The sequence below is a fragment of the Ictalurus furcatus genome, chromosome 14 (genome assembly GCF_023375685.1).
Source record: "Ictalurus furcatus strain D&B chromosome 14, Billie_1.0, whole genome shotgun sequence".
Lineage (NCBI taxonomy): Eukaryota > Metazoa > Chordata > Actinopteri > Siluriformes > Ictaluridae > Ictalurus > Ictalurus furcatus.
The window spans coordinates 13398054-13424221 of record NC_071268.1 but is presented as its reverse complement, the minus strand read 5'-3'; the positions used below and the strand labels follow the sequence as shown (position 1 = coordinate 13424221).

The following is a 26168-nucleotide window of genomic DNA, read 5'->3' as shown; positions in this document are numbered from 1 at the left end:
ATAACTTCGGGTAAAGCCAGTTTTAGACCAGAAGTGATGCGACAACCACAGGATGTCACACCCACTCTGGGATGCTAAAGCGGGTACTGTTCTTGGGTGGAGCATTCATTTCAGTGTTGTCATTTACTTATTTAGTAAATATAACATGCACATCTGTATAGACCATCAGATTATTATTATTATTATTATTATTATTATTAACATACATTGCCACTGTTAAGTTTTTTTCCCCACTCATTAACTGTGACAGTCCAAACTTTAACATAGTTTGAATGTTAACTGATTCCTGTACTGTTTGAGTTCTCCTATACATGTATACTCACTGTCGGGTGTCTCCTTAAAGAGGTTAGGTTCCATGTTGAGCCTGGTTCCTCTTAATGTTTCTTCCTCATGCTCTATCACAGTTTTTCCTTGACAGTGTTGCCTCTGATTTTGCTGAGTAGGGATTAAATCTACATCCAGATTTCTGTCAAACGGCCGTTTAAAATCAATATACAAATTTTATTTAAGTGAATTAAAATAGTCATGATGACCCCATTTCCTAAGATGGTTAACCAAATATCCATTCATAAACAGTTTCTGATCTGAATATTAAAATTAGGCACAAGGGACATCCCTCATTTATGCTTGTCATGCTGTTCGGATTAAAATATGCGCTGCAGAAGTTAGTATACAGTCATGTGGAAAAAATGGAAATTGGCTTTTTTGACATATTTGGACAAGCAAACATTTGGTCGTCTTTGAAACAGTGCATTTTAATAAAATTGATACACGCTATCAAATGACATAAAATTGACATTATGTAGTAATTTTCACAATTTAAATGAACAAAAAACAGATCAGCCACATGGAAAAAGTAAGTACACCTCTGCATTTATCACACCTACAAATCCATGATATTCTAATCCGGTGTTGAAGATTGGGTGCCAGTGATTAGAACCTGCTTAGGGAGTGCAGGTGGAACCTGTCTTATTTATACTCCTTGCATATCTAGTGTATGGTGTTCCGTTTGTTATTGAGGTGTGTGAGGTCATCATGCCAAGATCTAAAGAGTTCTGTAAGGCCTTCAGAAAAAAGGTTGTGGATGCCTATGAGTCTGGCAAGGGATTTAAAAAGATCCCCAAATTATTTGAAGTACATCATTCCACTGTAAGAAAAATAAGATGATTTTGTTGTTTAAAATCTGCACCATTTGTAGTTACAAATGGTGCAGATTTTAAACAACTACCAATTTGTCCAGGACTGGCTGTCCCAGCAAATTCAGCCCAAGAGCAGACCGTCTGGTGCAAGAACCCCAAAATTTCAACACAGGATCTGCTAGTAAGTCTTGCAACTGTTGATGTCAGTACATGCTTCTACAATCAGAAAGAGATTGCACAAATTTGACCTGCATGGGTGGCATGCCAGGAAAAAGCTTTGCAAGACTACAGTTTGCCAATGAGCATATAGGCTAAGACCAGGCCTTTTGGAATTATGTGCTCTAGACAGACGAATCAAACATAGAGTTGTTTGGCCACAGTAACAGCAGACATGTTTGGTGCAGACAAAAGACAGCTTTTCAAGAGAAGCACCTCATACCAACTGTGAAGCACTGTGGTGGAAATGTTATGGTTTGGGGTTACTTCTCTGCCTCAGGGACTGGAGAGCTTGCATTCATTGATTCTGCTATGAATTCTGCATCATATCAGAGAGTGCTTGAAGATCACTGAACTTGAAGTTGAACCAAAAGTGGACCTTTCACCAGGATAATGATCCTAAGCACACCAAATCCACCAAGGAATGACTCAAAGAGAAGAAATGCAGGGTTGTGGAATGGCCTCGTCAAAGCCCAGATTTGAATCCCATTGAAATGTTGTGTGGGGATTAGAAACGGGCAGAATGTGCAAGAAAACCCTCAAACATCTTGCAGCTGAAAGAATATTGCATGGAAGAGTGGTCAAAAATTCCATCAGGCCTGATGGACAATTATGCAAAACGCATACAAGAAGTTATTTCTGCTAAAGGAGGCAATGCTAACTTCTGAGACCAAGGGTGTACTTACTTTTTCCACAGAAAAATATCACATCTATTGATATTTCTGTTGAGTAACTGATTGAAAAAGCAATTTTTTTCCTTGTGGTTTTGTTCATGTATATAAACTTAGGCACTGTTCCAAAGATGATCAAATGTTTGCTTATTCAAATTAGTCAAAAAACCCAACAATTTCCATGGGGTGTACTTATTTTTTCACATGACTGTATATAGTTAATATAAATAAATGAGCTAAGACTCTTCCTGAACACCCATTCTTCTTTATAGTATTAATCCAGTCTCCTGCTTCATGCCTGCACTCTGTCTCAGGCATTGTGTATCTTTTTGAATTTGCATTTTAGAATAAAGGCCATAGAAGAATTTCATTTGCATTCATGTGCAGTTCAGATGAAATAGGATATAGGTAATCTGCTAATCATAAATTTGCTCAGGTGTAGCCTTGCATTGATGCTAATGCAATTTCTGCTACTGGTTCATACTGGGCGAGCCATTTGTCCATTCTTCATACTACTATTTCAGCAAGACAAAAGACTTGATATAGCATTTCCGTCTCCTTTCCATAGCACCTTTTCTTATTTGACGGATTCGAGTTTCTCTATTTTAGGCTCTCATTCTATGATTGCACACATTCATGAGGGAAACAGAAGTACTTAATATTCACTCGAGATGAAGGAGTTTGAGAAAGTATTGAGTGTCTGCATGATTAGTCACTTCTTGTTTAAAAAAATCTGTCTTGTCTTCACTTGCTTTGGCCTGCCTGAAGCATTAAAGCAAAAATCCACCCTGAATGACTTGCATATTAATCTTTAGAATTAACATTTGATCTTCAGTGTGGGCCAAGATTTATTTTGTAATAGATTTCTAAGTTGCGTTTTTGTTGTTGTTTAAAAGTCTTTTAATCAACATGATGTTGGTCTACTTTCATGTTAGTTAACAGTTTCATACACTCCTGGGCAAAAAAGTGGGCCAAGCCGAAATGCTAAAATATTAAGCTTTTAATGGTCTTAACAACAAATCCTTGGTCCGAAAAAATGAGCAAGAATTAAACAAATGCATTCCTGAGACTTCCTGTGCCACCATTTGCTCGTTTACTTTGCTGCTGTGAAGTGTTTGGGGAAAAGCTAGAAACAAGGAAATTCACTTATAGTCTTCATGTACACAAAGGTAAATATTTAAAGAAACCAAAGGGAAAAGCATCCCATACTAAGTTACTTTATCTATTTGTTTCATTCATGCTGATTTCCTGGCCAATGGTTTGTAGTTAAGATCATTAAACGCTTAATATTTTGCCATTTTGAGCTTGGCCCATTTTTATTTTTTTATTTTTTTTGCCCAGGAGAGCACATTACCCACAGTGCCATTCGATAGCGCTGATAGTGGTGCCAGTGGGATTTAGCTCTCTACCTAAATAGAGCGATGCAGCAGTGCTTTAGTCCTTTAGTCTGTCCAGGTGTCTCACCTCCTCATCTGAAAACTCTGCTCAAACAGATCAGGTTACAAAGCTTTAGGTTTCATGCTAATACCACCATCTACACCATTGTGTTTGTCATTTCGTTGATCACTAAATAGCCGAGCCGAGTCTCTGCTGTAAAGCAGCACAACTTCATGTGCATTGCATTCTGGACCTTTGAGTTCAGTGTTTGCTGTCTCCAGTACTTCTACATTGACCTTCTCATTAAAGTGACACTGAACATCACTGGAAAATGGTAAGTGAAAAAAGAAGCTCTTGTTTTGTTTTGTTTTTTCTTTGTAAGAGCAAAATCGTACCGTTATCCATTATGTCCGAGATTGTTGATTTTTGCTGTAACTGCACTAGCAGTGTCATGCTGGGCATCTATCAGCACGGATATCCTCTAATTTCTCAAAGGAATGATGAAAATACAGCACCAACCAACAAATTAGCACCAGAATTGTTAAGCTCATCACAAATATTTCAATATAAGCATTTTTTGGTGTGTTTCTGGGTGGATTCTTCCTTTAAGGTTAATGTGAATTATGATGAGTGTTCATAACCTGCTGACAAAAATTAAGAGGTAAAGGTGCACCGTGAAATATTTATGCATTACTTGGAGAAATCTCTGTTCTGGAAGATTGTTCATAAAAGTAACATGCTGTGAGTATTTAGTGCCTGATTAGTGTCTAGTTCAGGGTCCTGTTATCTACTGTAGTTAACTATTAAACCAGGCTTTGTTTTGGTCTTCTCGGGTTTCTCAAACTCCGGGCATGTTTACCTTTTGAGTGGTTGTGTAACTTGGGTAAATATGGGTTAGTATACAAAAACAAATGCACACTCGTATTTCCACTTAATCTGACAAGGATATCTGTGCTGAGCAGCCGGAGCTAGCTGTGATCCCTGTGAGATCTTCCTTTACAAAAGCACCCTTAAGCAAGTTACAGAAATGAGATGGCTATCTATGTTATGTACAATTGAGTACGTAACACATGACTAATATTACAACTGACTGAATCCAAAAGCTTTTCAGAGAATTCACAAAGGTGTTAAAGGTGGTTTTAATGACACAGTGTACTTACAACATATAATTTTATAAGAGATTAGTTATTTCACATCTAGAAAGAGAAATACCAACTTTTGATATGATATTTGGATTTTTTTCAGAAGTGCAAGGAGACATACTTAAATTAATCATCATTTGAAACATTTGCTATCATAAATGAAACACTGGCTATCAACTGAAGACAATCAGTACGTTTACATGGACAACAATAATCCGATATTAACTTGATTAAGACAATACTCTGATTAAGAAACTAGCATGCAAACAGCGATTTTTTTTTATTATTATTATTTAAAAAAAAAAAAAATTTTATTACCATAATTCGAATAAAGTCATACTCGAAGTAAACACAAATCGAATTAAGACAAGTGGAGTATTAGTATTCCTGTTTTAGTTGCATTATCAAAGTGCATTACAGACATGTACACACCTTAATCAAACTAACGTCGTGTGGGAGTTTTCACCACATAATGAATTTTCACACGTAATGACGTGTGACGTTAATCGATGTCTGTTCTATAACATGTAAAACAGGAACAGGAAAGGAATATTCTAAAAGCGACTCATGTAAACACCTTAATTACAGTATTGCTGTCCATGTAAACGTAGTCATTGTTTAGCTACTGAGGTTATGGCTTCACCAAAACTGGACAGTTGAAGACTGGAAAAGCATTCTGTGGTCTCTTTTTTTTATATTTATTTATTTTATTATTATTATATTCAATTTATTTAATTTTTTTTTTTTTTAAATCTGTGTCCACTGTAGCATCAGATTACTGTATATGGTTTATGGCAGTGGAACTCAATGTGGGGGCGCACGGTGGCTTAGTTGTTAGCACGTTTGCCTCACACCTCCAGGGTCGGGGGTTCGATTCCCACCGTGGCCCTGTGTGTGCGGAGTTTGCATGTTTTCCCCATGCTGCGGGGGTTTCCTCCAGGTACTCCGGTTTCCTCCCCCAGTCCAAAGATATGCATGGTAGGTTGGTTGGCATATCCAGAGTGGATGTAGTGTTTGAACGGGTGTGTGAGTGTGTATGTGATTGTGCCCTGCGATGAATTGGCACGCTGGATGTACCCCGCCTTGTGCCCGATGCTCCCTGGGATAGGCTCCAGGTTTCCCCGTGACCCTGAAAAGGATAAAGCGGTATGGAGGATGGATGGATGGATGGAACTCAATGTGGCTTTCTGCTGTTGTAGCCCATTTTGCCTCAAGGTTCGACATGTTGTGTTCTTGGATGCTTTTCTCCTCACCATGGTTGTAAACAGTGGTTATTTGTGTGTATCGTTCCTCTCAGCTCAAATCAGCCTGTCTATTCTTCTCTGACTTCTCTTGTCAACCAACCAGGCAGTTCCACCTGCAGAACTGCCGCTCACTGGACCTATTGTGTTTCACACCATTCTGTGCAAACTCTAGAGACTATTGTATGTGAAAATCTATGGAGATTATCAGTTTCTGAAATACTCAAACCAGCCTGGTGAAAGTTACCGAGATGACACTTTTTCTCAGATTCTGATGTTTAATGTGAACATTTAATTGAAGCTCTTGTCCTGTACATTGCATGATTTTAGGTTGTGTGCTGATGCAGCATGTTTGGCTGATTTTGTATAATTTCATGACTGAGCAGATGTAAAGGTCTTCCTATTAAAGTGGCCGGTTAGATGTGTACCAGATACAAAGAAGAAAAGTATGAAACAATGTGATATTCATGAGATTGTAATGGAGCTATGTGGTTTTTAGTGTTCTGTCTTATGTCTCTGTTAAGTCCTCCCCACTTACAGGTATTAGTTGTTTGGACACTTGTACAAAGACACATGCTTCTTTAATTCAGACTAAAGAAGCATTCATAAGAAGACATTTGATGCCCCCAAAATGCCCAATCATTCTTTGATGACCTCTAAAAAACGTAGAAAGCCCCGGAAAACCCTTTTTTTTTTATTTATTTATTTATTTTTTATAAACAATAGTAAGCATTATAAGTAAGGTTCACACTTTTTAAAGGCTAATCTCCTGTTGTATTTCTATTTTGATATTATTTTCATTAATATCAGGGCATTTCTTGAATATGATTAGTAGCTAGTTTTACCCAGTTAATTTCTAACAATGTGTAAAGGCTCTGACAGCTTTGTCCTTGGTTTTCTGTTTGCTATTTAACTTAAAGGTCACTGGCTATAACTCTATGAATCTTTGACTGAGCTTGAGCTTGACTTTCACGTGATTTGTATTCTGTTTGGCTTCAGTTCATATTGCACATACTCGATACTTAAGTGGTCTTGTGTACACTCGGAATAGAAAGGGCTGGTTGCGTAGGGCATCTTACAAGGCTTGGGTGTGGAATGTCCACCATGGCATTGCCTGGAGCAGCTGACCAGTCTGCAGATTCAATGTGATCAATGGGCTTTAATCCATGAAGGGAAATTTAAGCCAGTTAGTGAAGCCTGAGGTCAACATGGCCATGCTTTAATCTCAAACAGGAAGTTGGCTTCCTGTAGACACTCCCTGTGCTGTCTGCCAGCTTTAGCAGGCACTGGGTTTGAGCTGTATTTATTATCTTAAAGAGGATTTGATATTAATGTACATCTCCAGTGGATGTTCCAGTGAGGCCAGTGGCAGTTTGATGTGGTTTAAAGTTGCTATGGGATCAGATTGCCATATTAAGGGACTGCTGCAGCTGCAAGGTTGATATTTGAATACATTTAAGAGTATATATCACACACATCTCCCATCCTTTGTTGTGTTACTTTGCGACAATTTATTTGCTCATTACTAATAATTAGGGCCTCATCATTGCTGATACTGATATAGTGCACATGTCCGATACCATGCTCATTTACTCATCCGTAGAAAAATGCTCCGATATCAACATCCAATACCGCACGATACTATGTGACGTCTTGACTTGCACTCCCCTTTATCTTATACCCATTACTATATTGTGTGTATACTCTGTTTATTGTTTGTTATGCACAATCTTCAGCGCTGCCACATCTCATTTCACTGCATTTTTATACCGCGTACGAATGAATGCACATTTGACAAATAAATCTTTGAATCTTGACCTAAGCTTAGTGTATGTTGCCACTAATGAACAAATAACACAATATGACAGTGACCTAGGTGTATTTCATAATTAATTATTGCAATCAAAGCAAATAAATATATATGGTGTGTCTACAAAAAGAGTCAAAAATGCATTTCATCTCAAGAAGCCTGGAGTCTATCTCTATCCCAGTGAACTCTGGGCACAAGGCGAGGGACTCCATGGACTGGGTTCAGGCCACAATCTCACACGCGTTCACACACTACAGACAATTTGGAAATACCAGTCGGCCTACAACACATCTTTGGACTGGAGGGGGAAACCCCCGAATTACAGAGGGAACATACAAGCTCCACGCACGCAGGGCAGAACCGGGATTCAAACCCGGAGCCCTAGAGGTGCGAGGCAAATGCTCTAACCACTAAGCCACTGTTCCCCCTGCTTAGAAAGTATATCATAAAATACGTTGTGTATATTCATCTGATGTGTTATGTAAGCCTGAACAAATTTTGTTCTGTGATGAACTTGAATTTTTGAGACTCGCTCCAGTTAAATTGATTAACGTGATATGATTGCCACTTAATCAATTAATATAATGATTTAAACACATTTATGTTTATGTGCAGCTGTTAGAAGCATTATTTGGAGACATTTCAGACTTTCTCAGTTTCTCAGTCAGAACCAAGACAGCTGTTAGTATCAGGATAACCGTATCCTGATAACCCGAGCGCAATCTCGGCATTGGCTTTGTTAAAAGATAACTGAGTAAACATATCATCTGCTAGGATGAAGCTGTTTTGTTCCCCCCCCATGAGATCTCTGTTAGTGGAGTTTGTGTTAATGGTTTATGTCACTGTTGAGGGGTCACTAGAGGACAAGTGCCTGCCTAGTGGTGACCACTGACCTGTCAGTGCTGTATTTCATCTCTAACATTTATTTACCAGGTCATGGAAAAAGATTACTCAACTGTGTCTGTGCAGAGGAATGAAAGGTTAGATGAGCACATGGCTGCCAGCGAGTGCTACTACATTACATGCTAGCAGCATTATTAATATTAATCTTTATTATTTATGCACACATATAAACATATTAACTTGTCACAAATATTACTGAGTAGATTTTGTCTGAGATAAATATTCTCTGATACGAACTACAGTTCTGCTGGCTTTGCTTTTAATAACGAAACAGTAGATATGTGTATGAGACACACACAACTCCAGCTTGCATTTTGTAGGGCAGCAGCAGCACGGCTGGGAAATGTCTTTCTACGTAACATTGCTTTGTTAGTTTTGACATATTTGCATGATGTATTTGTTTAGTCTGGTCGTTTTTTTTTTTTTTTTTTTTTCCACTGCCCTTCTACTAACAGCCTTTTAATCGTCTTAGCAAATGAGATGTTGAGCCAATCAAATCGCTGTTGTCCGTCTTGTACCCTCCTCCGGCAGTGATATTGACCTGCAGTTGGTCTGGCAGGCTGCCAGTCAGTATGTGTGCAGTCAGAGCTGCAGTGCCAGAAAAAGCGAGAGAGAAACAGAGTGGGGTTTTGTAACACTGCACCTGAAAGACTTGCAGGCTCACACACGCACCTCCTCAGACTCTCACTGCAGTAGGAGGGCTATTTTTAGCACACATCCAAGAGCAGAAATGAGATTTGGACTAACTTCACTCCCATGCTCGACACTGCATCATATAAACATCTTGATCATCATCATAGTAAAGAAAGGAAACCAAAACCAATTGGATAAATATGAGACAGAAATGTTATTAAAAGGAACAGTCAGTGTGATTAGTCAGATGTGTGTTTTTCCTTATTATTATTTTCGGTTTTAGTCATATTCCTTTCCATATTTGTTTGTGTATTTAATTGTGTAATTGCTAAATGACGTTTTAGTACTAGCAGTGACACATTCCAGGGGTGGACAAAGGATAAATTCATTAGCTAGAACAGTGTGCTGTTCAGTCCCATGTTTTGTTGTTCAGAATCCTAACTGAGCGGACAAAATATATGTTAGTTAATGTAATGTAATAATATATGGCGAGCTAGTTAGCTAGCTAATTGCAGTAACACAGACTAAGGGAAATGAATGACTATGTGAATTCCCGGTGTTTTATGCTCTCGAGACATGTCAAATTCAATACATATAATCCGTTTCTCTGCAGACCGACAGCCTGGCGGGCGAGATGAAGGAGGAGAACCTGTTCCGTCGGCGTTTCTCTCTGTGTCCCGCAGCCACCACTCCACCCAAAATAGATCCACGTGGTCTCGGCCGGAACCTGTCGTACGGAGGAGACAATGATGTGGACCCGATCAGCCCAGGTACATGCCACTCAGCGACAGTGCTGCACATTGTGTTTTAGTAAGTGTGTGTAAGGGAATACTGTTGCTATGGGTATCATTGTGTAATTTCCAGTCGGTACCTTTGTTTTGATTGGGAGCTTAGACCATTGATCTTATTAGCTCATGTTAATCATAACGAGTTCTGGACAATGCTACAGCCATCCGTGACCAGGAGTCAAGGGAGCAAAATTGGCCTCGCTCTCTGCGACATTAGCCAGTCGTGGGCATCCGTGAGCTCATGTGTGTAAAAGAGGGTGGACGGAGCTTTCCTCAGAGTGTGTTATGCTGCTCGGTGACGCAGCATTACAGATGGTATTAGGTTTCACTCTTGTGGTCACATATTACAGTGTAGATTTGTTAGGATAAGCTGTCTGATGCTAAAACCGTCACCTTAAGGGGAAAAAGTAGTGACGTGTTTCAATTTCTTTCATAGGGTATTAGGCGAAGGAAAAACTGACATAAAGTACAGATAGTAATTAAAAGCCAGGATTAACAAAATAATTGAATTTTATGTCCCTAATTTGCCCATCACACTGTATGTGAAATCACTGCTGCTGCAGTTGAAATGTGGCCTGATTCTAAATATTACCTATAATCCGTATTTTTGTGTTGTAAAATGTACATCATTTGTATTTATCTTTGCCTCGTCCACACTGAATGCATGAAGCGTAAGTGCTTGCTCAGGTGGGTGTGTGTATGTGCGTGTGTGTGTACATGTGTACGTGTTCCGCAGGCAGTGAGTCGGAGAAGAATGGTTTGCCTTTACCGAGAGATGAGGTCAGCCCAGGCCAGTCTCCCAGCAGTGCTGTGAGTCACCTTTCCTTCTTCCCATCAGTTAAAATGTGTCTGAAAATATTTCCACCCATTCACTGCTTTTTTTTTTTCTCTTTTCTTTTTTCTTTATAAATATTATTAGCCTTACTTCTTGTTGTTGTGTTGCATTGCTGTTAATGAAGGATGATGGTTACTTAAATGACTGGTTATTTAGTCATGTAATTGTGTTTGTTTAGGCACCTCAGTGGCAAGGCTAAAGCTCAGTTAGTTGCAACAAATCAGGTTTAGCTCGTTGTTGAGGTGCTGATTTGCCAAAAATTCAATAACTGGTAGATGTGAGGTATGACGCGAGTATCATTGTCGTTGTCAAAAAAAAGTGGCTGAGCAAATCTGCCCCTATAGAGCCAACATTGCCTCCAGTCCCTGCATATTAAAATAGATGAGACACTGTGGATATGGTAAGATTAAAAAGCAGTATTTATAAACATATCTGCGTAAGTGAAGCATAGAGCTAAAACAGGTTCTAGCATTGAAGCACAGCTTCCTCTAGTTAAGAAGCTAATTTTGGGCTATAGAGGCAGTCATCCTCCTCTTCTCACTCTCTGAGCTTCAGCTGACATCCACAGCTGACTGCACAGACCTGCTGAATTTAGCTGCCTGCAGTTGTGTGGTCAGATTGAAAGGAAAATGCTGTTGTTAAAGATGGCTTCTCTTTCAGGCTAACATAATTACTGGGCTGGTGAGTCTAAACATAGAGGTAAGTGGTAGTGGTACAGTAGACCCATGGTGGCCTGTGGTGGTAGATGTGTATGACCTTATTTCTCTTTTTGCTTGCTCTGTCTCTGATACACTCACTTCAATTCTGCTTCAATCTTGTCTCCCTACTTCTCTTGTGTAGTCAGAATCAAAGATGTTCATAGGTTTGGAGAAGGAGAGCTCTTCACCCACTGAAAAGTTGGCCAGAAAGGAATCTCTAAAGGTAGAATGTATTTCCTGGCTTTTTTTTTATCATTACTTTATGGTGGCTTTCTTAAAGGCAAAGTCAAACCTGAAGCACATTATATTGAAATTATACTGGGATTGCTGATTCTGTTGCTGTTCAGACAAACAAAAGTGCAAGGACTTATTTGCTCACTCAACATTTTCCAGCAATGTTCAGTGTCCCCTTAAATAGAAATCCAATGTAGCTATACAGCACAGTTATAGCAGAGATTCAGATAAGTTAATTAGTGATCTGCGAGATGACGAGCAGGATGGCGTCCATTTAAAGCAGAGTATACAGATGAGGAAGTGATGGAACTTCCTTTAATGTTTTTACACCACAAACTTGCTCACTTGCGAGTTCTAAAACATGACCCACTGTGTCCAGTCTTCTCTGTAATAGGCCAGTGTGACAGCAGGTTTTTATACCAATCAAGCATGAACTCGCCACAAATCGTTTGTTTGAGCATCAGGTGTTAAATCAGGTGTGCGTTGGATTGGTTAGAATTTAAGCCTGCAGATACCACTGGACAGCCCTGACAGAAAGGACTGACTTCTAGAGATGTTCTAGAGATTTCAGAGCACCATGTCTGTATCTCTGACACCCCCTAGTGGTGTTGTAGCAAACACGCTTTTGTTGTGTGTGTGTGTGTGGAGGGAAATGTTTTGTTTTGTTTTGTTTTGTTTTATATCATTTACATTTGGCTCACTTCATGGTCTTTAATTTTTCTCTCCAGGTTCAAAAAAAGAATTACCGTCAGGAAAAGAAGAGGGCAGCCAAAGAATTATTCAGTGCTCTAAAGGACCCCAGTGTGGTCATAATTTCTAACTGGTTAAAGGTATAGAAACCTTTCTCACTGATTCAGTTTTTGTTTAATAAGGTTTCCAGATAAATGGCTTTATACAGATATATCTGTGTGTCTGTTAGATCCGGGGAACACTGAAGAGCTGGACAAAGCTGTGGTGCGCTCTGAAGCCTGGGGTTCTCCTGATCTATAAAACCCCAAGCTCTGAGCACTGGGTGGGGACTATCATACTAAATGCGTGCAAACTGATTGAACGGCCCTCGAAGAAAGATGGTTTCTGCTTCAAACTTTACCACCCCTTAGAGAAGTCCATCTGGGCCATGAAGGTTAGACATGGTTGTCTTAATCTTTTGATTTATAAACCCAATTTCTTTGTTTTAATGCATGTCACTCTTGCATGCTGATCCTGAAACTTTAAATACAATACTGTCATTTAAATAAAATAAATTGTCTCTACATGCCTCATTAAATGTGATGGTTTTATTGGTGTGCTAATTGGAAGGCAGTTAATTAACTGGTTGATTTATTTAATCCCAGGGCCCTAAAGGAGAGACAGTCGGCTCCATCACACAGCCTCTTCCTAGCAGTTATCTGATTTTTCGCGCTGCATCTGAATCTGATGGTGAGTACATTTGCATGTGTATGTAACTATGTTCTGTGCCAAAAACTATAGTTTTGAACCTGAAAATTAGTTTGGAACCTTTTGCCATATATCTAATATGACAATATCATCCATTCCAAGTTCTATGTATGTCAAAGTCTGTTAAAAGTATCATGTTGTGTTTGCTCAGTGTTTAGCATGTGACACGTGTGTGCCCTCACCAAGACACATGCTTTATGTCTGACATACCTTGCACCTGCTTCTGCGTTTGTCAGTTTCTGCTGTTGCACTTCCCAAAAATAGTTTATGCTCAAGTGTCACCTTTTCTTCGTCATGTGGAGGCTGTAGCTTTTCTTAGAAGTCAGTTGAGAAATGTTGGGCAGTACGGTTCCTCTAGATTTGTTTCTGAAGGATATTACGAACAAAAACTTTTTGTTCATGCAAGCTTCGTAACTTTCGCTATCCCCTTTTGTTTTTGTCTTTTTTTTTTAATGCACAAAGTTCTCATATACATCAAGTGGCATTGCTGAAGGTATCACAGGAATTGTGCATAGCATTTGATAAAAATTCTAGCTAGATTTTCCTTGTACGTGTTGTGTGCCCACATACCCTATAGTAATTAATTATATCTCTCAAAGGGAGTCTCTTTAATCAGATCCCAGTTGTGAACATTAAAAATTAAAAAAACAATGAAAAAAAAAAATCGAATGCTGGCTGAGTAATTTACACCATTATGCCTGGCTGCCAGTTCAACATGACTTGGCTAGAAAGTGAAAATAATAACAAGGATTGTATAAAATGTCTTAACATTTGCCGGATAGCCTACAAAGCCATTATAACACTCTTGAGCATTTGAAGTAAAATAATGTGAATTAACATTGTTTCAAGAAGTTCAGGACATAACATTATTCAACTCTTTACAGAAATGTAGCTACAGGCCCTCACTGAAACTCTTATTCATGCCAAAGTCATGTGACATGACTAGGTTAGTGAAGCTAACTAGATTGTCTGTGTTATACCAGAAAAAGTCTGATTTACATTGAAAGTGCCTTAAAAAAAACATCACTGTATAAACCCTGGTAGCAGAGAATTGGTTTCCTAATCCTACATAGCTACATGGTTTATCTAAACTTGATAAATAATTAAACAGTATGTTGGGTTTGGTATGGTTAGACTTGACCTTGTCTCTCATATACACAGGCCGATGCTGGATGGATGCGTTGGAGTTAGCACTCAGCTGTTCCAGCCTGTATAAGCTGACTGCTAAGAGCTGCAGGGACGGAGACCTGAGCAGCTCCTCTGAATCGTCCCATATACTCCAGCTCCTGCAGTCTACTGCCCTTAGTGAGCAGGAACTGCTACAGTGAGTGATCGATTCTCTCTCTCTCTCTCTCTCTCTCTCTCTCTCTCTCTCTCTCACACACACACACTCACTCACTCACACACACACACACACACACACACACACACACACACACACACACACACACACAAAGAGCAACCCCAAGCCATCCAATACACTTGTCTCTTTTTTCTGGACCAAGTTCTTTACTTGACTGACATTCTCAGTGGATCCTCCATTTCTACAATAGGTTTAGAATAACCCTGTATCCACACCGGACACGTCTATTCAAGACCTGTTTAATCACTCCGGCCTAGTTTGAAAGCTCCTACATTAGGTTGTCTAAGTCTACAGGAAGTCCCACCAGCAACCACACCTGCCTTTCAGCCAACTGAGCAAACCCTTCTCTTTACTGTTGACACTAGTTGCTCATTACCTCGTTAGTTTCTTGTATAAATGTCCCTCAGTTTGTACCACACACCTTGCTTTAAGAACAAGAGCTCACATTGCTAAATCTTGTTTGCTGTCAAGCCTTCACTACTAAGCTTCTTTGTCCATAGGAGTCTGTAAGCTGTTATTACAAAACATGACCTGAACAGTGGGACAGTGAACAACCAGTAGACCCATATTAGTGTTTATTGTGTTTCCTTTGCAGAATCATAACATGGGTTTAAATAAAATGGACAAGGTAGGAAAAGTGTGCTTACAGGTGCATCTCAAAAAATGTGAATATCGTGGAAAAGTTCATTTCTTTCTGTAATTTATTTCAAAAAGTAGAACTTTTATATATTCTAGATTCATTACACATAAAGTGAAATACTTCAAGCCTTTTTATGTTTTAATCTTGTTGATTATGGCTTCTAGTTCATGGAAATCAAAAATCCAATAACTCAAAATATTAGAATAAAGAATTTATAATACAGAAATGTCGACCTGAGAAGAGCTAATTAACTCAAAACACCTGCAAAGGTTTCCTGAGGCTTTAATCTCTCAGTCTGGTTCAGTACACACAACCACAATTATGGGGAAGATGAAAGTAAATTTTGCATTTAATTTGGAAATCAAGGTCCCAGAGTGTGGAGGAAGAGTGGAGAGGCACAGAATCCATGTTGCTTGAAGTCCAGTGTGAAATTTCCACAGTCAGTGATGATTTGGGGTGCCATGTCATCCGCTGGTGTTGGTCCACTGTGTTTTCTGAAGTCGAGAGTCAATGCAGCATTTACCAGGAGATTTTAGAGGACTTCATGCTTCCATCTGCTGACAAGTTTTATGGAGATGCTGATTTCCTTTTCCAGCAGGACTTGGCACCTGCCTGCAGTGCCAAAACTACTAGTTACTGGTTTGCTGATCATGGTATTACTGTGCTTCATTGGCCAGCCAACTTGCCTGACCTGAACCCCATAGAGAATCTATGAGACACCAGGCCCAACAATACAGACGAGCTGAAGGCCGCTCTGAAAGCAACCTGGGCTTCCAGAACACCTCAGCAGTGCCACAGGCTGATTGCCTCCATGCCACGCCACATTGATGCAATGATTTGTGCTAAAGAATTAAAGCCCCAACCAAGTACTGAGTGCATAAATTAACATACTTTTCAGGAGGTTGACATTTCTGTATTATGAATTCTTTAGTTAATTAGTTACAGTTAGATTTATATAGCACTTTTTCTAGATGCTCTTTACGTAGTATGGGGGAATCTCTTCAACCACCACTAGCAATGCGACGGCAGCCATAGTGCGCCAGAACGCCCACCACACACCACCTTTATTCAAATATTTTCAGATACTGGATTGAGGTGTAAGCCATAATCATCAATATTAAAACAAAAAAGGCTTGAAATATTTCACTTTATGAAAGTTCCACTTTTTTAATTAAATTATGGGGGGGAAAAAAGTACTTTTCCACAATATTCTAATTTTTTTTAGATGCACCTGTATGTGATTTCAGTGGATTTCCTTCTTGTCTTACTTCCCGAGTGGGGGTAAAAAGTCTAAAACAAGGGCAGTGTCACGTATGTAGTGGAATTCGATGCCTCACAGACGTGCCTGTGATGTGCTGGGTGTGGATCGGAAGCTAAAAACGGGAATCATGATGCGGTATTTGACGTGATGCATCTGGTATGAATTGGCCTTTAGTGTATTGTGCAATATACTCTTCATCATGCTGTCAGTCATATTGCAAGTGGTGGTATGAACTGTGTCCTAACAAACCATGACCAAGAAGTTAGTTGACATGTGCCTTATTTTCACAAGTCTGTTGAAATGCTTGTCTGGAAGTGATGCCATGTTGGCTTAATGTGAGCCTTTAAAGTCTTTTAGTTTGCTCAGGTCAAAAAGTGCCACTGTAAACTTATACGATTCATCACTCAAACCATTTTAAACCAGTTCTTTAAAGCTTTATTACGATATTTTAGTTGTGCTGTTCTGTACATTCCAATTATTAATGAATTAAACAGAACTATTATCTTATGTGCACTGCTTCTGTGTCCCAAATCCTGACTCTTTAACTGCCAGTTGAGACGTACTGCGTTAAAGTAAGTCATAGAATATACCTCCATTATCTCTTAGAAACTAGATTTAATTCTGTTCACAAAATAAGAAAAGTGGAACAGTTTCTAAAGCAGTTACTTGATATCTCTAAGGCAGAAAATATTAGGGGCAGGTGTCATATTCACATTATTTATCTACAGTAATGCATATTTCAATGAAAGTACCACATACAGATAATAAAATCTGTGTGTGTGTGTGTGTGTGTGTGTGTGTGTGTGTGTGTGTGTGTGTTATTAATGCTCACAATATGCCCTAAGCCACTGGTGCCCTTCAGCTAGCAGCCCAAACATCTGTACTCCGCCTCTTTCCCCACCTTTACCCAAATGGCCTGTGGTCATTTTAGTACTTTCGCAGCCATGATACACTTCCCGGCCAATCAGATATGCTTTATTGGGTCATGTGACACACGCCAAGCAGGAAGCAACAAGGAAAATATGAAGTCAGTACCACCCCAAGAGAGCCGTCATCAGAGAGACAGACAGACACGCACACACTGCAAGCGAGCCTGTATGGCAGGAAAAACAGCTCGTGAGAAGCAGATTTTATTGAATGGTTGTCTGTTTAAGAGGAAAAAACAGTTAAATGTTAACAACAGTCCATTAGCCATTTTTTTCTGTTTTGTTTTTTTGTACTTTAGCTGTCTGTAAGGTAAGAGAAGTGGTTACTGTTTATGGTGCCTAATTGCCTTTTTTATGATTATTTTTTATTTTTTTTGACACTAAGTCTCATTATCTGTTTGTCCTGCTTGACAGTCATGCTACTTTTTTGCTCCTTTATCAGTCTAATATTTGTGTGTGTGTGTGTGTGTGTGTGTGTGTGTGTGTGCTGGACAAAGAGTGCGATGAGATGGTCTCTCACCGTCTGTCTGAGCCAGTGCTAACTCAACAAAAGACTTTTCTGGTTATTGCTAATGGTTGGATTCGAGGCATTTAGCCTCTATTAACAGTCAGTTTTCACATTTTCTAGGCAGATTTCATAACGCATTCCTGTATTGGGGTCAAGAAGTATTCAGTAGTTTCATGTTCATCTCTTCTGGTGGTGTCTGTGTCATGGTTATGTCCAGCTTTGTGTGACCACTGGGGGATGCCAGACATCACGTCTGTCTTGTGACATCACTGGTATTCTAGGTGACCTTGACATTGCTCATGAAGGTGAAGAATGATGTGATTGCTTAGGAAACTGGGCTGACCAGGACTGTGTTGTAATAGTAGTAGTGGACCTTGATAGATGGCAGTTAAATAAAGCAACTGTCAAAAGACAGACATGTGACATTTTGACCTACATAACTGCAGATACTTGTGTATGCAGACAGTGTAGGTTTCTATTGGGCTGTGGTATTACTAATATTCATTCACTGGTTCATTTAAGTACATGATTGCTTTGTCTGTACTGGTTGAAATGTTTGTAATTCTGTGTGTATGTAATTGCAATAAGCAGATGACACCACAACATTATGGTAATGAGAAAATCATATCGTAGGTTGCTTGCTCTATAAATTGCAGCATCTGCTAAGGGGTCAAAAACGTTGTGTCTGACTAAATCGTTTAGATTTATAAAGGTGGCTGAATAGCAGCTTCTTTTTCTTTCAGGTTGAATGACTCCATGCTTGAAAACAACCAGATGGAGAATGAATCTGAAAGAGAGGCCCATGAGGACTCAGATAACGCAGCCAATGAAAACGGTGGGAGATTAACTGAGGAGAGCGATATGGACCAATCAGATGACCTTTTGCCCTGCCTCCAAGCAACACTGTATCTTGAACAAGGCCATGAGGATATGGGAGAGGTGAGGACTAATTTAAAACTGTCACCAAGTAGTTGTACAGTACAACACATTGTGTGCCAGTAATACCAGTGCCAATATTGGGTTCTTACCTGACAATAGAGTGACACAGTTCATGGGTAACATTAAGGCAGAGCAGTAAATGATGTGCTGCTCCTGTAGGCTGGTGAAGCATCTCAGGTGGAGACGGTGTCGGATGAGAATAAAGGGTTAATCTGGACGTTGCTGAAGCAGCTGAGGCCTGGCATGGACCTGTCCAAAGTAGTGTTGCCTACCTTCATCCTGGAGGCACGCTCCTTCCTGGACAAACTGTCTGACTATTATTACCATGCCAACCTGCTGTCCCAGTGAGTCTTTAGTCCTCTGTCTCTAAACTCTCTGTCCTCTTGCTTCTAGATATGGTATAACCGTATTTATTTAGGATTAGGGCCATGGATTAAATGATCATAACAGTAATCATGGTTGCTATAATCATAAACCTGGACTGCTATTCTTATGTTTGTTGTTCTGGGTTATAGGGCAGTCACAGAGGAAAGCCCATACTGCAGGATGAAACAAGTCTTACGCTGGTACTTGTCAGGCTTTTACAAAAAACCTAAGGTAAGGTAATTTGGACCTATTTCTCGAGAATATTCTCATGAAATATTCCTGTTTTTACTCTTTACATTTAAATGCAGGAAAGTACTGATACAGCATAAGCACTGATAACACTGATTATCTAGCTCAGATATTTTTACTCACTTCAATGCCTGTTTCTTGTACCTGTTTGTGATGTTATGCACTTTCCTTATTTAAGACCCTGCATGTAAATGATTGATCACATGATCAGTGTGTGTGTGTTTGTTTGATTGATTGATTGTTTTCCAGGGTCTGAAAAAGCCATACAACCCTATTCTCGGGGAAACATTCCGTTGCTGTTGGCTGCACCCTCTGACTGACAGTTGTACCTTTTACATATCCGAGCAGGTGAGACTTCACCTTCACCAACCACCGCAGTGAAAATATTTGGTTTCAACTTTCAGGAGCACAGATCTTTTAATGTCTAACACTTCATCCATATACAGGTATCTCATCACCCTCCTATCTCGGCTTTCTATGTGAGCAATAAGAAGGACGGCTTCATCATCAGTGGTAGCATCCTGGCCAAGTCCAAATTCTATGGTAGAGTTACTACAGCATAACTATTGTGAATGTGAAATAACAGCGCAAACAAAAAAGTTGGGCAGTAATAATAATTGTGAATAATTTTTTCCCTCTCCAGGGAACTCTTTGTCAGCAATACTGGATGGGAAGGCCAGACTATTGTTTCTAACCCGAGATGAGGAATATGTCATTACAATGCCATACGCTCACTGTAAAGGTACTGATATTATTAACTCTTTGAATTCCTTACCAGACGGCTCAGTTTTCTTAAGGTTAGAATGTTCTACAAATTTGACTGCTTTTTCTAGGCATTCTGTATGGTACAATGTCTCTGGAGCTCGGAGGAAAGATCACCATTGAGTGTGAAAAAACAAACTATTCTTCTGAACTTGAATTCAAATTGAAGGTACCAAATACTCCTTTCGTGGCTTCATAAAATTTCCTCGTTTGTTCAAGCTGAGCTCTGGATTGATCTCTCTCTCTCTCTCACCTTTTGTCATCAGCCTTTCCTCGGCAGCTCATGTAATGTTAACCAGGTTTATGGAAAGATCCGTTTGGGAGAGGATGTATTGGCCACGGTGGAAGGACACTGGGTATGAATATAAACTCCAGATACACTTTCGCACATAACGAATAGGAATGTTCATCCTTGTCTACGATGATAAAGTGCAGTTCTTCATCAAGTGATACCATGTTTACAACTTAAGCAGTTTTAGCTGGAATAAGCAATCTTCTCCTGATGCTTGAAGTGTGTAATAAATGTCTTTTGGCAGGATGGTGAGGTGCTTCTCTGCGAGAAGAAGACTGGCCTCCAGGAGGTGCTGTGGAACCCCACACCTGACATACGCAGTCAGCGGCTGAAGAGGCAGGTGGTGAAGTTTGATCAGCAGGGACCTTTTGAGTCGGAACGGTACGATTTTGCTTACAAGAATAACATCGCATGCTGTATTTAAGTGTCCCACTGACATGCAGAGTTTAAACATTTCTTTCCAATTCATAGTCCCATTCTTACTTCTGCAGACTTATTGAAGTTCCATTAAGTGTTTTTTTTTTTTTTTGGTTAATATTGATAAGAATAATTTATTACATTCCACTCAAGTAAAACTTATTTAAAAGTCCCTTAAGTAGCCATCTGAATCACTACTCATGTAGTAATAATAATAATAATAATAATAATAATGCTGTAGCATCTAATGAAATCTTGAAGTCAAGCATTATTTCATACACATGATCAGATTTACACTTTTTCATTTTAGACCACTCAGTTAGGCAGAATCCAAAAATTGCTTCCTTCCCTACATGTACTCACTACATAGGGTATAAAGTAGTGGTGTCCTAGAATCTGTATAGTACGCTTAATGCCCAGTAGAATATTATTGGTGATTTCAGCCACATAACCCTAGCAGAAATAACAGTGTAAAAGTACATTTTGTCATTACAAATGTACAAAATAGCAAGAGTAAAAAGTACATTTTATTTTAAAACGTACAGAAATGTAAAGGAATGATGCAGAATATTATTACCCACCTCTTGTCGAATATGTGCACGTGTGAAAGTTGAGATATGTGAAGGCACATGTTGCAGCAAGTTTGCTTTTGTTTTAGGTTATGGCAGCATGTGACCAGTGCCATTAATGCCAAGGACCAGAACAAAGCTACACAGGAAAAGTTTGTTCTAGAGGAAGCACAGAGGCAGGAGGCACGGCAAAGAGGAGACCGGCCCTGGAACCCACACCTTTTCACTCTGAACCCCATCACCAATGAGTGGAACTACAAACACATAGAGTATGTACCCATCAGTCTATTCAACACACAAGGCCACTGCTTTGAACACCAATAAAAATAAAACTCTGCATTCTGTAATCACTGATTAAAAGAAGTAGAACATATACAACATACAGTGCATCCGGAAAGTATTCACAGCGCTTCACTTTTTCCACATTTTATGTTACAGCCTTATTCCAAAATGGATTAAATTCATTATTTTCCTCAAAATTCTACAAACAATACCCCATAATGACAATGTGAAAGAAGTTTGTTTGAAATTTTTGCAAATTTATTAAAAATAAAAAACAAAAAAAGCACATGTACATAAGTATTCACAGCCTTTGCCATGACACTCAAAATTGTGCTCAGGTGCATCCTGTTTCCACTGATCATCCTTGAGATGTTTCTACAACTTGATTGGAGTCCACCTGTGGTAAATTCAGTTGATTGGACATGATTTGGAAAGGCACACACCTGTCTACATAAGGTCCCACAGTTAACAATGCATGTCAGAGCACAAACCAAGCCATGAAGTCCAAGGAATTGTCTGTAGACCTCAGAGACAGGATTGTATCAAGGCACAGATCTGGGGAAGGGTACAGAAACATTTCTGCAGCATTGAAGGTCCCATTGGCACAGTGGCCTCCATCACCGTAAATGGAAGAAGTTTGGAACCAGCGGGACTCTTCCTAGAGCTGGCCGCCTGGCCAAACTGAGCGATCGGGGGAGAAGGGCCTTAGTCAGGGAGGTGACCAAAAACGTGATGGTCACTCTGACAGAGCTCCAGCGTGTCTCTGTGGAGAGAGGAGAACCTTCCAGAAGAACAACCATCTCTGCAGAACTCCAACAATCAGGCCTGAATGGTAAAGTGGCCAGACGGAAGCCACTCCTCAGTAAAAGGCACATGACAGCCTGTCTGGAGTTTGCCAAAAGGTACCTGAAGGACTCTCAGACCAAGACCAAGACAAAGATTGAACTCTTTGGCCTGAATGGCAAGCGTCATGTCTGGAGGAAACCAGGCACCAGTCATCACCTGGCCAATACCATCCCTACAGTGAAACATGGTGGTGGCAGCATCATGCTGTGGGGATGTTTTTCAACTATTCAGGATGGAGGGAAAGATGAATGCAGCAATGTACAGAGACATCCTTGATAAAAACCTGCTCCAGAGCGCTCTGGACCTCAGACTGGGGCGAAGGTTCATCTTCCAACAGGACAACGACCCTAAGCACACAGACAAGATAACAAAGGAGTGGCTACAGGACAACTCTGTGAATGTCCTTGAGTGGTTCAGCCAGAGCCCAGACTTGAACCCGAAAATGGCTGTGCACTGATGCTCCCCATCCAACCTGATGGAGCTTGAGAGGTCCTGCAAAGAAGAATGGGACAAACTGCCCAAAAATAGGTGTGCCAAGCTTGTAGCATCATACTCAAAAAAGACTTGAGGCTGTAATTGGTGCCAACGGTACTTCAGCAATGTATTGAGCAAAGGCTGTGAATACTTATGTACATGTGATTTTTTTTTTTTGTTTGTTTTTTCATTTTTAATAAATTTGCAAAGATTTCAAACAAACTTCTTTCACGTTGTCATTATGGGGTATTGTTTGTAGAATTTTGAGGAAAATAATGAATTTAATCCATTTTGGAATAAGGCTGTAACATAGCAAAATGTGGAAAAAGTGAAGCGCTGTGAATACTTTCTGGATGCACTGTATATATAACATATATATTCTGTATTATGTCCTATGTTTCTGTTCTTCCTCTCAGCACTAAAGCGTGGGATCCTGACTGTTGCCTGGTTCAGTTTGAGAAAGACTGCATCATCCAGACCAAAGAAAAGCCCCGGCGTCAGCACAACGGCTTCACCTACAGCCAGAACTGGAGCAGCCAGCAGAAGGTCAGATGGGCTTTATGCATTTGAGAACTTGCTCAAAAAACTCATTCTTCTACTTTGAGCTTGTCTTCATACATCCTTTTGAGTGTGTGTTTTTGTCTATGTGTAGGCCCAGGTTCATGGAAAGCACAGGAAGTCAAGCAGCCAGCCGTCCAGCTGTAGTCAGAACACAGAAAGCAGCAGCAGCACACCAGAGCCGACACACGAATCCTCCGACAATGAAGGCAAGGCCAACACATCATTATATATCAATTATATATCAATTATAAAGATGTATAATACAGTAGTAGTAGTAGTAGTAGTAGTAGAATATGAACCCATTAGAGCTTCACTATTTTGTGTGTTTAGGTTTTGGCAGCCAGTGTGCCAGGTGCAGTAAGGGAATGAAGGACCTTGCACAAGTAGAGGCCTCTATAGCATCCATACAGAAATCACAGCAGGACATTCAGAGGTGAGTATCATGGATATGGGCTTGGTAAATCATCAAGCTTATGGTTTATGTAGGACAGTTGTTCAAAAATATTTCCTTTCAAAAAAATAAACCTCTTAAAGGGTCAGTTTGTGGCCCCCTCCTCATTTGTAAGTCACTTTGGATAAAAGCGTCTGCTAAATGAATAAGTGTAATAAATGTATGCTCCCATCTCTATAATAATCATGATAGCATTCAGAAAATAATCAGTTTGTAATATTACAGTAGGTGTTTAAAAAAAAAAAAAGCAAACAAATTGACCACTCCTTTAAAACATCTGATCACCTTTTCATGCATTCAGGCAATAAAATGTTTTTCTGCTTGACCTAGACTAACAATTCCTGTCTCTGTCTCTCTGTCTTCGGTGTGTTCAGAAATCTGAGTGTGTTGAGTCGTGAGCTGATGCGACGGGCGGAGCAGAGTGTGCATCTGAGCGTCCGTCACTGCCTCGTTCTGTGCCTCCTGCTGCTCTTCCAACTCCTCATCAACTATGTCTTCAGCTGAGAGACCATCATCTAGTTGCCCTGAGACCATCACATCACAACTGTTGCCTAGCAATAAACACAGTAATAAACTCCCAACACTACACAGCTCTTGAGGGTCCCACTGACTGTAGCTCCAGGCACTCAGCACTTCAGAAATACGGAGCACGAGACTCTTTTTAACCAATGAAAGATGGAGGGAAAAGTGTACCGTTGCAGTGCCGCTCTTGCTGACGGATGTGTAACTTTTTATTGTCTTCATTTCATTTTTTAATTTTATTTTTCACTTTTGTTGTTGTGTTTGACACGTCCAGGCTCCACGGGCAGCTGTGGTGTGAGAGTGTGAGGGTGCGAATGATTGTGAGCGGCACATGTGTGATGTTTAGTCTGTTTCCCCGCTCCATTTAAGTTGTTGGGCCTTAATGCTGAAGCCAAATAGAAAAGTCAAAACAAAAGAATAGTCTATAGAAGAACATCCATCAGTGCAGTTCTGCGTGCTTTTGTGTTAATGTCCGATCAAACGATATGACTCCACATAAAATAATGATTTTTTACCAAAACAGTATTCCTCAGTTGTTAACTTGTGTTTACATGTTTGTTTCTGTACCCTACGCTTAAAAAATGCACTGTTGCCAAACGATAAATTGTACGGATGAAGGAATGAATAAATGATGCACGTCCTCATGAAACTAGAATGAACAATCAGCCGTAGGCCAGAATACAGATCCGTGAGGATGGTGGAGCGTTTGGGTTGGTTGTTGACTCATATTGGCCTTGAATTTCATTGCAGTCTTTTATAAGGAATATGATGAGGGTTCTGCGATCAAGTATGTATATATTTGTTTGGAACACGATGCCATTTTAAATGAAATCGAGAATGTATTTATTAGATTCTTCCTTTTTTGGTAATCATGCTATTTTAAAAAAAAATATATGCATCACACTCATTCAGGTTTTCTGGGAGCAATATGGTCATTGTTCTTCCGCAAAAAGTGTGGAACGGTGAGACAGGGATATACAGTAGACGGCCAGCTGTTCTCTCGTCTGCCTGTGTTGTACATACACCAGATAAACTGTAGAGCCCTGTTGTGATTTGACTTGGAGCACACAAATTTTCCATTGTAGCTGATGCAAGTTTAGCACGCTTCTTCAAAAAGTCATCATAAGGCTCCATAAATGTAGGAGTGGAGAGGCAGATGGCTATAAATGCTTGTTTGTTTTTTGTTTTTTGTTTTTTTTTACATTCTACAGCAGTCTGTTAAACTGTTCTAAATTGAGAAAAAAAATACCAATAGTTCACCGAATGTCAATACTTATTACATATTTCAGCACTACAGTAAACTTTTCAACTTTGACTGGCTTCAACTTTGTCTTTTCTACAGCTTTGATTTTGAGCGTAGCTTCTTTTCTTTCATCACCACAAGAGGGCAGTGCTGCTCTGAGATGTAACTCTTTTTACCAGAGGCCAAAATTGTATGAATAGCAAGGTATTATGAGTTATGTCTGTGTGGGGTTGGGGATAATAAGTGCAAATCCCCTCAGACAAGGAAAATAATGCACTGCATGTGATAAGTCATGACAAGTTCCCACCCTCCTGTGTGGTTCCTTCCTGAACATAACCAAAGACATACATACTGGACTTAAAGCAAAGAGCCC

At 39.8% G+C, this 26168-nt stretch overlaps 1 protein-coding gene across 3 annotated transcripts in view; it reads left to right on the top strand.

The window, feature by feature from the left end:
• osbpl5 (oxysterol binding protein-like 5) overlaps window positions 1-25867 on the top strand; it is a 41051-nt gene extending 15184 nt beyond the window's left edge. For 2 of the 3 annotated variants that reach the window (XM_053641222.1, XM_053641223.1), the window contains 22 exons: window positions 9746-9902; window positions 10657-10730; window positions 11416-11454; window positions 11596-11676; window positions 12416-12517; window positions 12607-12810; window positions 13022-13106; window positions 14286-14448; window positions 18566-18761; window positions 18921-19105; window positions 19277-19358; window positions 19626-19724; window positions 19823-19919; window positions 20020-20118; window positions 20210-20307; window positions 20405-20494; window positions 20675-20811; window positions 21506-21685; window positions 23435-23564; window positions 23671-23785; window positions 23910-24012; window positions 24405-25867. In XM_053641222.1, coding sequence (XP_053497197.1) covers window positions 9767-9902; window positions 10657-10730; window positions 11416-11454; window positions 11596-11676; window positions 12416-12517; window positions 12607-12810; window positions 13022-13106; window positions 14286-14448; window positions 18566-18761; window positions 18921-19105; window positions 19277-19358; window positions 19626-19724; window positions 19823-19919; window positions 20020-20118; window positions 20210-20307; window positions 20405-20494; window positions 20675-20811; window positions 21506-21685; window positions 23435-23564; window positions 23671-23785; window positions 23910-24012; window positions 24405-24534 — 2625 coding nt within the window. In that variant the 5' untranslated portion in view covers window positions 9746-9766 and the 3' untranslated portion in view covers window positions 24535-25867. The remainder of the gene's footprint in view (window positions 1-9745; window positions 9903-10656; window positions 10731-11415; window positions 11455-11595; window positions 11677-12415; window positions 12518-12606; window positions 12811-13021; window positions 13107-14285; window positions 14449-18565; window positions 18762-18920; window positions 19106-19276; window positions 19359-19625; window positions 19725-19822; window positions 19920-20019; window positions 20119-20209; window positions 20308-20404; window positions 20495-20674; window positions 20812-21505; window positions 21686-23434; window positions 23565-23670; window positions 23786-23909; window positions 24013-24404) is intronic. The other variant, XM_053641224.1, reaches the window with a different exon arrangement.
• Window positions 25868-26168: the final 301 nt, after the last annotated feature.